Here is a 15,130-nt window from a genome sequence, read left to right as displayed (position 1 = left end):
ATAGGTGCTCGGAGGAGGCAGCCGGCGTTCATCCCTTTATTCCTCGGGACAGAAGGGCAAGGCGGGTCACGGTTTTCTGCGCGGTCCCTTCCCGTGAAGCAGGTAAGGGGCTGCCTCCCTGCAGGGAGGGCAGTCTCGGCTCCCGTACCGTGCTGCTGGGGCTGCTCCGAGCAGGGGCCAGGTTCTGCTCAGCGGAGTCCCAGCCACTAGCCTCGATCCCGAGTCTGTGCCCTGGGGAGCTGCCGCGGGGTCCGGACACACCTGCATCCGCACCGTGAACCTTTCTTTTTTTTTTTTTTCCCCCTTTAATTTTTTTTTTTTTTTTTTTTTTTTTTTTCCCCCCCCATCTTCTTTTTCCGGAGCAAGGGGCGTTGGGCAGGCCCCGCGGCCGCATCCCCCGCCGGGGCCGCTCTGCGGGCTCCTCTCTTCGCCCGCACCCTTGGTGGGCGCCAAAGCAGCCGTCCCGCTGCTGGAGCCCGTGGCCGGCGGGCGGGACTGGGCGGAGTGCCCCTGCTTCACAAGGTCACCCTGCCTCACAGAGGCAAAGCTCGCCGTTCCCTCACGAGACACTACTCTTATCTCATGGGGCCGCCCTGCCCGCGGCGGTTCGCCAGGGGGCGCGGCAGCTCCCCGACGCGTGGTGCCGAGCCCAGCGGTGCTTTCCCTGTTTGCCCTCCTTTCCTCAGGCGGCCGGCTGGAGGCACAGCCCGGGCGGCTCCTCCGGTGAGCACCGCCGGCGGCTGGCACCACCCCTCAGCCTGCTCCTTGCACACCCGGTGGGGGCGGTCAGGCGGGGACCCTGCGCGCCGAGGCAGCGCCGGAAGGGAGCCCGGCGGACGGGCCGCGGCCAGCGGTAAGTGGACGCTGCCCTCTCTTGAGCCGGCGCGCGTTCTGCCTTCCTCAGAGTCGGGGTCTTCCCTGCCCATCTCGGTGTCGGCTACTCGCCCTGTGTTTCTCCCCGTCTTTCCCTCTGTGCTGTCCACTGGCTACTGAGCAGCTTTCATGGTATTCCTGTTCTGTTCCCGCGCCGGAGTTCGGAGGCAAAGTAGTACAGCACTGAAGCCCATCTGGGTGAAGCAGGCTCTGGGGGACCCGCAGGGCCGCCTCTCTTGCCGCCGGTTGTCATTTAGCGTCGTCGACAAGGCCGGGGGTCTGCAGCTGCGCGGTGGGGTCCCTCCCCGTAGGTCGATCTGGTGACGGTGGTGTGCAGGTCCTTTAGAGGTGCTCGGGTGGTGACTTACATTTGGTCCTTCTGTTTGTATAATGTGTTTAATGGTGCTTCCATCTCAGACTGTACGTGCCAGCTGCCTCACAGTTGCCGGGCAGGGGGAAAGGCAGCTCCCCGGATCATCTCGGAGAGCAGCTGTTATTTATCCCTGACCCGGTCCCACAGGGGCTGGGGAATGCGATGGCTTCAGCAGTACACTCTTCGGTGTTAAGCGGTGCTCAGTGTGGCACTGTTTCTGTCCAAAGCTATGAGGGATGGTTGGTCCTGTGTTCATATTTAAGCTTATCTATGTTATTCAGCAAATGCTATTTGATATGTTTACGTATGAGTTCCTTTCGCTTTTCCCTCAAACAGCTTCACTTGGGATCTGCTAGGCTTAACACCTCCTCCTCGTGGCCCGTGAGCTGGGACTTCCAAGGCAGTGCAGCACAGTGATGGCTAGTTTGACCTGGCCGGCATCCTTTTAGAAGAAGGTCGAGAGTGCAAGAGTGAATTAAAGGGTGGAAATGTGTGCTAGTTGCTCCTGGTTGGGCTGGTCAGTCACCATATACAAAAGGACCAAAATTGGTATGCTGACCTGCTTAATGTGTGGGGAAAAGCTTACCTGACTCTATAGAGGTGTTTGTTCTTGAAGTTTCAGTTTTTGTTCTTTATTTGCTTATGCAATAAGTACAGATTGCACAGGATAGATCTCACTTGACTTTGGGGCAGTGATGTTTTATCTGTAGTAATAATCCTTGAAGGCGCCTCAGGGACGGGGAGCTGGGCTCTGCAATGCCATGCCAGCATGCCTAGCATTGTGGGCTTCCTCCTGTCTGTTGAGATGTTGGCACCAAGCTCATCACTCAAGCATGTGAGGGTTTTGGGATCAGTTACAGCAGCAGTCCTAGCAGTTAGCTGTCTGCCGAGGAGCTGTAGTTAGCTGCAGAGCTAAGGCATTTGGTACATAGGCTTGAAGATCTTGGTCGATCACCACAAGTGTAATTACTGCAGAGTGACCTTGTGAGGTTTGAAAAGGGTCCCTTGAGAGTTTACAACAAGAGCAGTGATTCTACAATGGGACTGAAGTGCTTGGATGTTGAGTGTGTTTTGAGTCCTTCGTAGGAGCACATGTAGTTATAGCTGCCTCAGTTTTCGGACAGAAACATGTTTTGTCCACTATTGTTTTTGGACAGGAAAATATTTAGGTGAAAATAGAGGTTTGCTGAAAGTAATATAACTTTTAACTTTGTTCTGGTTACAATTACTTAGAAGCAGCGGGGGCGGGGGGAATAACCTGGACTTTGCTGTTAGATTTGCTTAGTCTTCTAGGATGAAAAAGAAAGGAGACAGAATAAAATACTTCCATGCTTACAAAACTTTGTGTAGTTTCAACATTAGGCAGCAAATCTGTAAGACAGTATCACTTGACTTTGTTTGCTGAGGTAGGTTTTGGGGTTTTTTTTGCTAAGTTGTTTTTTAGGTAGTTGCTTTGTTTTTTCTTTGGGTTTTGTTGTTTGTGGTTTTATGTATTTGTTTTGTTTTATTTTTCAAATTGCTAATACAGTCCAGTTCTGACTCTAAATGGCTTTGGGTGTTTTTCAGTATTAAACTGGCTGGTGACAAGCCAAATGATCCAACAGTTTGGTTTCCACCTCTAACAAAATCCTGCTCTTGTTCAGTGGTCGATGGATATTTATCATGGATTTGACATGCGTAGACCAGTCATTGTTTGTAAAATAAATTGGTAATAACAGTCTAATACTGAGCAGGAAACCTTTTCTAAAAGAGAGAAAAAGCACTTACTTTCTGCTGCTCATCTTAAGGTGGATTCTGTCACCCTCTTCAGAAAATTGAGTTTCTTTAGGTTAATTTTTTTTTTTACTCTCAGCACTAGCTGCACTGAAAGGGCACTTCTGTGCTGGAATATGACTATCTCCATCCAGGATTTGTACTGATGTAAACCCTATGTGTTTAAGTGTATGCTTTAAATCACAGTGGGAAACAGTGTGATTTCTTGGGTAAATAAGGTCTGGTTTTATGGTATGACAGAAATTAGGAGCTTGAAGAGATCAGGCAGAATGTGTTTCTAAGTGTCTGAAACTTGACTCTTAAAGGTCTGTATTCTACTTCTGGTTTTGTTACACCTTTGTTACATGCCTGTAGGAAAATCATTTGCATAGGATAAACAATACTTGTGGTTTTATGATGCTTGTGGTGTCTTGAGGGGAGGGGGATATAGGAGTGAAAGTTGAAGTACCTTGTACTGATTCTGTACATATGCTATGTTATAGAGTATCTTTATGAAAAGATGTAAGCAATGTGACTACTAAGTAGAAACTGACCTTTATATTAAACTGCTCACTACTGGGAGTCCTAAAGCAAGGAGACTGATCTGGAAGAGATGTCCCCAGCATGGATGGTTGAGGAATAGACACAGCATGTTCTGTGGGAGAACACAGGGTTTATCTCCTTTGCAGAGCTTACCTTAGAGCTCTTAAAGTTCTGATTTGATCCAAAAATCACTGCAACAGATTGTCCCATCCTTCTGGTTTCAATGAACTCTGGTGGTAGACTCTGTGATTAGAATGGTCCTGAACATATGGCCTTGCCATGTTGTTTGGGCTCATGTTCCAGAGGTGTTAGCATAGAGTGTATCAGAAAATGAAGCAGATTTTGCTCTTTGCACAGATCATGAATGTACAACTTTTCTGAATGCATCAAAGATGAATGACTATCTCTAATTCAGTCTGTTTTCACCATCCAACTGGAGAAAAAAATTAAGGCTTTCATTCCTACTATGATATATTTGTGCTCTATACTGACAAATGGATTCCAACAAGGGCATTTTTGTTGAAATCTTTGAATATGAAATCACCTTAGTTTCTTAAGATCATGTGTGGGGAGGGTTATGTTTGTTCTTGCGAGCAGCATTCTTATTTCAGATGAATTTTAAGTGCTCAAAGGCTGTCTTGTTATTATTCCCCTTTATACTGTGTATTTGTTAATAACCTTAGTCTTGGATCATCAAGCATGGGATCTATTTTGGGCATCTGCTAACTGAGACTGTTGGGTGTGAAGCAGTGACAGAGATCTGCAGAAATGATGAGAGTGGAAGGCAGTGATAGACATGGGAAACACCAGCAGATCAGAGGTATGATTTGAGAATCTGAACGCTTTGGAACAGTTTTGTGTTCAGTCTTCAAAAACAAGGCTCTAGGCTGAGTTGGATGTTTGAATGGTTTCTTGGTGTGGGATTAACCTCAGCAAAAGGGGTGAGAATTATCTGATTCTACACATCTGCAGAAGTAGGTATGTTCTTTGGAGGATGATAGAAAATGAGTAAACTTGTCAATCAAACATGAAGGGCTGTGTTCCCAGAGGTGTGGGAATTGGTTCTCCATCCTCAAAGCAATGTTTTAAACTTGTTCTTCTGAATAACAAATTCTCTCTCTCTTAGAACAATTGTTTTGTTTTAAGTGTGTTTGCATTAATGTTATTAATAGCCATGTACCTTAGATTCTGATCAAGGGAGTAGTTAGCTTGAGTGATTTAATTTTTGGGCAAGTCTCAGCAGTATCTCTTAAAATGTGAGCATTGCTTTTTGTAACATCTCAGAACTTAATCTTGCAATTCAAGATGAGCGAAAGGTTTGAGGTTTTCAGCAAGGCTTGGCTTTTTGTAATCTTTTTTTTTCTCTGAAGCCTGTGGGTGTTGAACTAGGTTTTGACTCAACACTTCAGAAAATCCTGCCCTAAATAATTACATGAACTTAGTGTGGAGCCAATAGTGCAGGGATGCCCTTGTTCTCCTAAATGCTACTAAAATGTTTACTGACTGCAGCTTCGGGCCCTGAGCAATGTTGGTTGAGCTTTCTCTGAGATTATGAAAGGTTATTTAAGGAATACAGTAATTCATTTACAAAGCTGAATATTTTCATTGAGAGGAAAAAGAGACAATTTTGTCCCAGATATGAATGTGGCTTTAGGAAAGGAATTAATGAGCAAAGCAGCATAACAGTTAACTGGACTTCAGCTTCAAAAACTGAAAATATAGGCAAAGTAAGAATCAGCCAGAAAATGCCTGAGAAGGCATGGAGATGGAAAGCAGAAGTGAAAATAACAAGCCACATGGCCATGCATTTAGTCAAGGCTTACTAATGCAAGTGATGATTTCTACAGCACACTTGAATGGCACTGTGGTTATTCTGGTCTTCAGAGTCACAACCTGTGTATTTTCTTAGGTAGCTGGATAAAAAAGATCATTGCTAGAACTCAGAGAGGAAGGCATGGGAGGAAAGTTGTCTCTGTTGCAGAGTTTTTAAACTGGAGCTTTAACACATCTGTTAATGAAAATTTAGTAGGCTTAACAGAGCCTTTGAAAAAGCCATCATATCTGCAGGGGAGCCCATCCAGCAAGGCTGCTTCCAGTAATGCTGTAGCCCTTCTGCTTCAGATAAAATATTCAAGCAATTTTTGTCCAAATGTGTAAGTTTTTCTTATGTCAGCCAAAAAAAATACATGGAGAAGTGCTGAGAGACTGTTTCTGTTCCTTTGAAACAATAGAAGGAGCCTATTTAGAAAGGAATTGGATTTGATTCTCACCATACTTCCCCTGTGTCAGGAGCCAATTTTTTTATAAAAAGGGAGGGGTAAAAGAGAGCAGTCAGTCTTTTTTCCTGAGGTGTGTGACAGAAGCTGGGTGTATTTTGACAAGTTTCTGTCTTTTTACTATGTAACTGTTGCTTGTGGTATATGCTTTTGTAAGAGAAGAGTCTGAAAATACATGCATTTCAGCCTGGCAGGAACCCTGCAATTGCTCTTTGATACTTTTCCCTGTTTTATAAGTTGCTGATGTGTGAAAATAGCTGGATCTTCTTGCATTTGAGCTTATTTCTTAGGGATCAAAATGGGGCTTTGTTTGCTTGTGAAATATGTGACATAGTGTGCCACAGTCAGATACCAAAAATGTTATTAAAGACACACAGGAGCTGTATAGAACTTGGAAGTCCCCAGTGCCTCTGAAGTAATGGCATCTGGGATTCATAAAGAAATGTACATTATTTTGGGTAGGTATAACTGTGTGGCTCAGTATAGTTAGATTTCATTGTGATGCTCACATGCACCAGTGTGAGGCTTGTCTTTCCAGACTTCTCAGACCTTGTGTTCAGGAAACAGAGTTGAGTGTTATACAGAATAATGCATTCAACAACTGCTGCTCTTGACTTTATTTATTTTTTTGAAATGTGTAGTGTTTGATGGCAGATACTGCAGTGAAAACCCTGTAGATGGAATCACAATGCCTTTTTGCTGCAGTAGTTCAGATTTTCATTTGCTGTCCTGCCTGTGTGCTTCACAAACACTGCCTGACATGAAAAAGGAAGCTCAGCTCATGGTTCATGGTCTGCTGCTGACACTTCAATTAAGAAGCCTGTAATGTTGAGTCCAGTGTTAGCTCTCTGTAGTGTTATGTGGATACTTTATTCTCCATAAGTTTGTTGATTTATTAATTAGTTGCTTTGTCACATATTTCAAGATGTGTTCTGTGCTTCTGGTTAAGCATTTGCTCAGGTATTTCAGTAAGGATCAAGAACCTCCTTCACTTAGAGGTCTTTGCCACTTTTCAAACTTGACCCCACTGTTTGACTGAGACTGAAAAATTCTTTTGATTGATCAGTGGTGATTTTGGCTGTAAATGATCTGCTGTGGATGCATGTGGCTGCACCAGAAATGTTTTACTGATTCTTTGCCTGTTAGAAGATTGTAATGACTTTCTTTCTTTCTTAGTATTTTAGTTGCATCACCTTTGTGCACCAATGAAAAGTCCGAGCATGGACTTGTTCAAGCAACAGAAGGTGGAAGATGTTTATGAAATTGGGGAAGAGCTAGGAAGGTAAGTTTGTGTTTATGACACTCCACTTTCACAAGCTGGTATATGCCACATCTTAATCAATGACTCTGCATGATAACCCAAATCAGTTGTGATATACAGCAACAGAAGCTCAGCCCCTTACCAAAACTGCACTTTGCATAGCTTGTTTTTTTTCCAAGGTTAAGCATGGTAATTCTTTTTCATGGTTCCTTTTCTTCTAGGACAACAAAAGGTACGTTAGCCTTGTCTTTTGTAGATGGGTGTCACCTCACCCGTGTCTGTGCTTTAGACAGAGTTCACCTGCCCATTGTCTGAATTCTCTTTCAGTCTGGAAACAGGAGCCCATGGTGCTGTTGTCACAGATGCAGGCTTTAATGTGACTTATTGTTTGGAACACTGTTGCGCAGTGCTGTTGTGTTCAACTGCCTCTGAACACAGACAGAACGTGTTAATCTCTGCTTGCAAGATACTATATATGTATTCCTGAAAAAAAAATTACCTGTCAAAATTTCATATGGATCAATTGATGCCTTTGTATTTGTTTTAATCTAGAAAGGCTTATGTGTAGACATTAATTATAGATGGAGTTCATGTGCTATTACCATGCCTAAGTATAAGCACCTGCTTAAACAATCTTCTGGGTTTGTGAGCTGGATGACACAGGGCTCCCCCAGTCACTTAGCAGCATACAATATTCTGGATAAGCATAGCTGGTTTCCATTCAGTGTCCAACTCTCCAATGATTTTCTTTTTAATATGCAAATAGCTACATTAGGCATATACACATGCTGGCTTCTTTCCCAATGTCTGGCAGTTGCTTTTGATAAATGACTCTGTATGTGCAATTACCCTTTTTCAATGACCAATAATTTAGTTACATTAAAACACTTCAATTGAAGTAGTTTCTCTGCCAAATCTTAATTTATTTATTTTTTCACTCCTAGCACTTTAATCTTTAGATTTGTTGAGAAGATTTCTGTTAAGAGGAGATACTTTTGGAGGGTGGGGATTTTGTTGGTTTATTGTTTTTTTCATTCCTTTCCCTCTCAGGAAGGCCTCAGCTGTTAAATTTGTTGTAAATTGGCTGGTCTTGAGAACGTCAGCCTGAAAGTGAAAGTCTGATAACAGTGAGCAGTAAAGACAATTGTGTGTGTATGCAGGGTATAAAAGGTGTGGTGGTGTTGGTTTTTTTTTTCACTTAAGAGGCCCTGGTATGTTCTGCTAAAATGAGAAACTGGAAACGGAGTACTGTATTTTTACTTTGGTTTGTGCATTGATTATGGAAAAGGTCATCTTGAGTGCAATCACACACCACTTACAGGATGGCCAAGGGATCAGGCCCAGCCAGCATGGATTTAGGAAGGTCAGGTCCTGCCTGACCAACCTGATCTCCTCCTATGATCAGGTGACCCACCTGGTGGATGTGGGGAAGGCTGTGGATATAGTCTATCTGGACTTCAGCAAGGCCTTTGATATTCTCCCCCACAGCAAACTTCTGGCCAACCTGTCAGCCATGGTTTAGTTGATTAGATGGTGTTGGGTGATAGGTTTGACTTGATGATCTCAAAGGTCTTTTCCAACCTATTCCATTCCATTCCATTCCATTCCCTTTTGAGATGATAAACCTCACTCCTCCTCTGAAGTTGATGGTCATGAGGCTTTTCGAATGGAGAAGTGCAGTTGAAACAACCTGATAAAGCCCTTGCATTTTGAATCTGCCTGAGCTTGAGGCTTGTGTGGTCAGAGCAGTACTTTTCCTTTCTTGGCTGCATGCTATGGAAACATGACTGGTCCTAGGGTTTTCTTGTGGAGCTGCTACTCACTGTATATTGGGTGATGGGCTGGGTGACTACACTCTGACATGGAATCTCAAAATGTTGCTTTTATTAATTGGTGTATTTGCAAGAAAGACCTTTACTAGATAAACTAGGAGTTAAACTTGCATGAGCAAGTGCCATCCTCACATGACAAAGAAATATTAAACTTCACTATAAAATCATGTTGTAGTTCCCAGCATTTTACTTACAGTACTGCTCATAGGTGAGAAATCCAAGTCTACTTGGTACTGAGATGTGTAGGCAAACACTTTCCTTGAAAGACCTGAGAGAAGACGATAATTTTAAGACCTCTGCTGCTTATGATTTTTTTCAAGGAAAGCTCCGTGCTTGTAAGTCATGAGAAGAGGGCAGCAGGACTGGAATTAGCTCACTTATTCTGAATGCCTTCAGGTTGTGTATTTTATACATGGCCATGAATATGTCCTACTGTCTTTGTCAGTGTGTTCTCTCTTTCAGATGTTGTGATGTACTAGGCATACCTCTTATTTCGTCTGTGTTATATGTAGAGTGTCACTGGGTTATCATGGCTCTGTATCCCTGAGCAGTAGCAGTGACAAATAATAGCTTGCTTTGTTAGAAGGAAAATAACACAGTGCATAGGTTGTGGTGACTGAAATGCAAGAATCTTTTCCAGTGCTGACTGATGCCCTTAAAACCTGTAAATGCCTTTTATTAGTTCAGTATGTTTACAACTGTTGGCTACTTACAGGTACAGGCAGGTAAAAGGTTTAATTTATTATCTTTCTGGCAACAGAAGTCATTTACAAAACAAAGGTGTGACAGAAGTCACTTACAAAACATCTGTGAAGAGTCTGTCCTGTTCATGTTCTCAGATGAGTTTGTGATTTCTTGAGAAGAAAAACAGTCATTACTACAGGCCTAGTGCCTGTTCTAGCTTGAATTCAGTCAAAAGTTCAAGTAGAGGATCTTGCTGACAGAGTCAGCACCTGTTTGTCTGAAAGTCTTTGCACTGCACTTAGTTAAGGAGGCTTCAATAATATGCTACAATACCTCCTTCACAAGGCTTAGATATATCTGGTCTGGTGATGAAATTAGATGCTCCCTTTCATTGTGCAGCATTGAAGGTAGCTGCAGCGAAGGCTCTTCAAATCCAGCGGTATAAAACCTTGCATTTGTGGACTCCTCAACCAGATCATTCTCAGTCACTGATGAGCTAGAAGCTTAAGTCAAAGGATGCTGGAAACAGTTGTCTCCCATGCAAAGGCAGTAGTGTGAGAGAACACTTTGCAGAAAGGGGGAGCAGGTTTTCCATAGTTGCAGCTGTATGCTATAACTAGCTGCCTAGCCCCCAATGTTCCCTCAGTCTTTCAAACATTAATCTTAGGTTTACACCTCTGTTGCTCAACTTCTCCAAAGGGTACATACAGGGAAAAGTAGCTGCTGGTGGGCTTATTTGTTCTAGCAGCTGTACTTGGAACACTTAGCATAGCCTATGCTGAATGAGTGCAATACTTTATTGTACACGTATATTTAAGGTTACTTCCTGCAAGATAATATTAGTGGATTTGTAAGCGTGAAACCTGTGGGGACTGAGGGTCTCTAACAATAGCTGAACAGGAGCCTCTAGAGTGAATTTAGTAAATGTCAACATTTTAAAATAAAAAGAGAACCCTTTTGGGGTCTGCACTTAATCTTATTGCTAAAATATTGAAATAATACTATTTTCTTTTTCAAAATTTATTAACAAGAGGATATTCAGTGATACTTATTTAAGAAGTCCTCAGTTACGCTAGTTAGTCTGCAAGTCTAGTGAAACTGGAGAGCAATGTGGTTTAAAATCATTAGTGCCTGCAGAGGTGTGAGAAGACTCTCTCCTTTTCTCCTAAGGACAGTAGCTTGTGTGATTTGGAAGTGCTTTATACAGTCTTGCCAGGCATTTAATGCTATCACTCTGTAAAGGCATCAGGCAGATAATTTCTTTCAGTGTGTAAGCTATTGATCAAAAAAGGATACTTGAAAAAAATTGGTTTCCACAGCATGTTTTCAAACTATGTCCCTTCTCAAATATGAGTTTATGTTGCTAAGTGTATCTTTTATTCAATTAATGTCAAATTGCATCCTTTGCCATTGGTTTTAATAAACTTTGTGAGGAGCCTATTGAGAATGTTGCCTGTTTCAAGGAGGATCCTGGTGTAAGCCATTTGTATCAGATCACTGTAATGGCATGCTGAAGCCATTTCTTAAGAAATGTGAGGAAGTGATGGCTAACTTCACTGGGTAATATACAGCAGGTCAAATAGCTGCTGATTCCTGTGTCAAGGGAGGTTACAGCAAGAGACAACCAAGAACAGAACCTTTTAAATCGAGGCCAGAGCAGGCAAAGAGGAGGAAGAAGTGGCCTTCTTAGCTAGTGATATAGTTCCCAGGAAAGGGGCAGCGACAACACTCAGTAGTTCTGTCTAGCTGGCTATAAAGAATTCTTGTACAAACCTGAAGAAGCCTTGTCCAGTTCTACTTGCAGACACTGATTGTGGTGGGTAGGTGGACAGAGTGCTAGAATGTCAGAGATGTTCAGTGTAATTTAAAAAAGGCTGTAGCATAGAGTCATTAATCTATTGACAGCCAGGCTGTAGAAAGCTGTTGACATTTGTGCCTTCTGGGCAATGTCACTGTTACACGTCAAGTCTGGGCTGAGGATAGAACGTGTCACAGAACCTGTCCGGAAGTGTTTCATGACAGTGCCCATTGAGAATGCACATTCCTGCAGGGCAGTGTGAGAATGGCACTGCAGTATCCTGAGATGGTGTTCTGCTCACCACAGCTCAGCTGTCTGCAACAGACAGAGACTTAGGTCACGTTTAACAGAGACAAACCTTGGAGTGATATTTCTGGGTAAGGAAGTTTCCTCCTTCCCTTCGTTACTGTCCTTTTACTGTAGGGAAAGTACTCTGCCTTTTTCCAAAATGCATGCTAGCCTTAACACCTGCCATCCCAGGTTCTTGCCTGTCTCAGTGACTGGGAGCTATGCTCCTCTCCAGCCTCACCTTTCTCCAGCTGTTGTCCAGCTTTGCTATACTTTCATCAGAGGTCAAAGATCTCATATCGATAGAAGATGAACTGATGAACTAAGCTTCACAGGAAATCAAAACTAAATCTTGCACTATGCGTGAGAAACAGCAAGAGCACTTGGTTCTCTTTTTAGTTTGAAATCTTTTCCATTGGCAGAGACAGGCAGTTCATTGCTGCTACAGCCTCTGTGGAAGCCAACTGGACACGTGTTTTACAATTGGAAGAGCTTTTCTTCTCTAAGAAAAACAAGCAGGGCTTGCTGAAGTTGTGGAAACTGGAGTACTGAGGTGGCTGCTTTCTTTGGGATCTTATGCCTTGTGGGTTCCTAGAAGCTCAAGTTAGTGCCTGGTTAATACAGAAGGTGAGCTAAGTAAGAGTGGATTGGTCTTAGGCTGTGGAAATTGGTATTACAGCAAGGCTGTGACATTTTTTCTGCATGTTAGGATGATCTGTATTTCACTTTGAGGAATTTTCTGCTGTAAGTGCTTTAATATGACCATGTAGATTTTTTTTTTTCCCCTTGTGTTTTTTGCCTTGTGTTTTGTTTTGTTGGTTTTGGTTTGTGTTTTATAGCAGTTTTATGATTAAAACTGGGTCTTTCATCAATAGCTTATCATGCCTCCTGTACTTCCCTGTCTCCAGCTATGAGTTCCTGCTCCTGGGACAGATTAAAAGATCGTTGAAGCTTGCAAGGCCAGGAAATGGAACATTTTACTAGGTGCTGCCTGGCACATAATTACTGTTCTAGCAGTGCAACCAGTAAATATTTATTTACCTAATGAAAACAAAAAGCAGAGATAACTGACATATTCTTAGTAGGGGAGGGACTTGGAAATCTATGATAAAAAGTCATGCCTCCCAGCTAGGTGGACTTTCTGGTAAACAGAGAGGTGTGACTGCAGTTAGGAAATTTACCCTTACCACACATCACACAGTATCTTCATACCAGGCCTGTTTTTTCCATCTATAGAAGTTGTTCAGTATTTGAGCAACCTCAAATTACATTTTTTCCTACAACACACAAAGTGAGTCTTGAGTTTGGATGCAAAAAGTGAGTTTCATATTAAGCAGTAACCAGCACCTCTGTTGCTATTTCCTGTCGCAAAAGGTCTTTTGTGTCATGTGTTTGATGTATATGGAATCTCTTGTAGAGGCAGTTTGGGCATCTGTTAGTTGGTCACCCTCCCTATGACTGTAACTGGCTGTCTGATACAGTCACTACTTTTAGAGATATATTTTTTTTCAATGCCTTTTAACATAGTAAGTGATCTTAGCTTAGTTCTTTCAGCTGTTTCCAAAATCTTTGATTTGTTACAGAAAGTGCAGAGAAAACAGTGGGAGACTTTGTTGTTTGTTTTCTTGAGGTTTTGTGGTGGTGATGGTTTTTTGTTTGTTTTACTTTTTAATAACAAAATTGTTTAACTACAATAACTAAGAACTGTCCTTGGTTGGTTGGAATTGACCATAGCCTTACTTAGTGACAGTCATGCTTTTTTTTAAAGCTCCTAATTACCTTTTGAGACGCCTTATAACTGACATCAGTCTTGATGATGGAAGTGATCTCAGTGTATTTCTTCAGTCCACGTCTGCCTTTAAAAGTATAATTAGAGCTGAGCGACCACAGTGGGTAGTGCTCAGAAAGTTCAGATTCGCTCATGTATTTAACCACTGACTATTGAGCTTAATAGCAATCCTTTATCATTTCTCTCAAAATAAAAGTAGTACTTTTTCCACTTTGCATCGCAGTTGAAAGCAGCTGAGAAAATAGTCTCTGTATGGTATTCATTTAATGCTTTTCATGTCATGCTTTTGAAATTAAAAATAGACATAAAATAAACATTGTATAGCTCACCACTGGAGTAACAGTGATAAGACATTGGACAAACTATTAGCATCTTCAGCAGAACAGGGCTTGCTGATGGCCAAGCTTAATGTAGCTCAGGTAACATCTATTAATCATTGTTAAAACTGCATCAGCAGTTTTGTGCTGGAGTAAAAACCTATAGTGATAGCTGCATGTGGTGTGTAGTGATGCTTTGGTGAGGAGAGACAAAAAATCATTCCAGTAGCTTACTTGTTCTGTCCTGTGCTGGCATGTTTGGGTTGGAGTCACTGGTTTGTTATGGGCAGCCCATAATGCAGATTCAGTTACACCAGAAGTGGGTGACTGTGTATGCTAAAGCCAGGACTTGTTTCCTTACTGCAGAAATCTACAGCTGCTGTGAGAGAGCAGGTAACCCCAATATCCAAATTTTGTGGACCTATAATCTTGGCAATGTGAGAATTTCCATAGATCTGTTCCCTATGTAGGAAGAGTGGAGGGAACAAATGACGTAGCTTCCATGCTGTCCTGGTGCTGGAGCAGATTGTTTGTTTCCATATAGTAAATACTAAATAAGATGAGAAGGAGATGCTTCCGCTGCTTATTTTGACAGACCATAAGAACCCACAAATAACAGTGAAAGGGGATTTTCACCAACCCTAAATGCTTTTGGCTTTGCAGATAGTTTCTTCAAACCCTGGTTAAAATGCCAGCATTACTTCCATCTATTTTGTACATAGAGAAGGAGAAAAATCATTTAACCACAATACTACTACTGTCTTAAAATTCATCTGCTCCCAGGTAATATGACATTCAGTTAGTATCTGGCTGGACCTTTAAACACAAAGGTGCACTCTGCTAACCTGCATGCATATTCCTGGTATGTACATTGTTCCACATAGCAGAAGGAACAGCTTATCAAATCAGCTATTCCTGCTGAGCATGAGTCAGCTTTGACCTTCCTAGGTCTCTGGACTCTGTCCATTACCACTCTGAGAGCTGATACTCAATCTAAAAGCTAAGTGTGATAACTGGGGAAAATTTTTTAGCATGTGAATTTTTTCTTGAGCTTCAAATTACGTAAAACACTTGCCAGGCTATCAGTACCTGGCAGAACTGCTGGGCTCATGCTGTATCACGGCAGACTCTGCTCCTCCAACCTCACCAGCTGATAAGGGCTACATTGCTTGTTGCTGTGTGATTGGAGTTTCCAAAAACGTTTAACAGCTTCAGAAGATCCTGGTGATGATTCAATAGGTGACAGTTTCTTGTGACTTAAAGCTAATGACCCAAAAGACTGTTTTAAGGCATTAATTAGCTGATAACATGTTACTTTTTTGATAGGCTCTGATAACATTCTTC

At 42.3% G+C, this 15,130-nt stretch overlaps 1 protein-coding gene across 4 annotated transcripts in view; it reads left to right on the top strand.

Annotated features, from left to right (window-relative positions):
• The first annotated feature begins 34 nt into the window (after positions 1–34).
• The window catches only part of DAPK2 (death associated protein kinase 2), a 50,952-nt gene continuing 35,856 nt past the window's right edge, over positions 35–15,130 (top strand). For 2 of the 4 annotated variants that reach the window (XM_068144089.1, XM_068144086.1), the window contains exons 1-2: positions 599–853; positions 6,994–7,099. In XM_068144089.1, coding sequence (XP_068000190.1) covers positions 7,023–7,099 — 77 coding nt within the window. In that variant the 5' untranslated portion in view covers positions 599–853; positions 6,994–7,022. Of the gene's footprint in view, positions 103–598; positions 854–4,268; positions 4,362–6,993; positions 7,100–15,130 lie in introns of those variants that run through there. The other 2 variants (XM_068144088.1, XM_068144087.1) reach the window with 2 other exon arrangements.

This window comes from Melanerpes formicivorus, unplaced genomic scaffold (assembly GCF_026170545.1).
Source record: "Melanerpes formicivorus ecotype bairdi unplaced genomic scaffold, bMelFor1.0.p_v2 SCAF_10, whole genome shotgun sequence".
NCBI classification, from domain to species: Eukaryota; Metazoa; Chordata; class Aves; order Piciformes; family Picidae; genus Melanerpes; species Melanerpes formicivorus.
The sequence above is the reverse complement of the archived record's forward strand: the minus strand, read 5'-3'. Positions and strand labels throughout refer to the sequence as shown.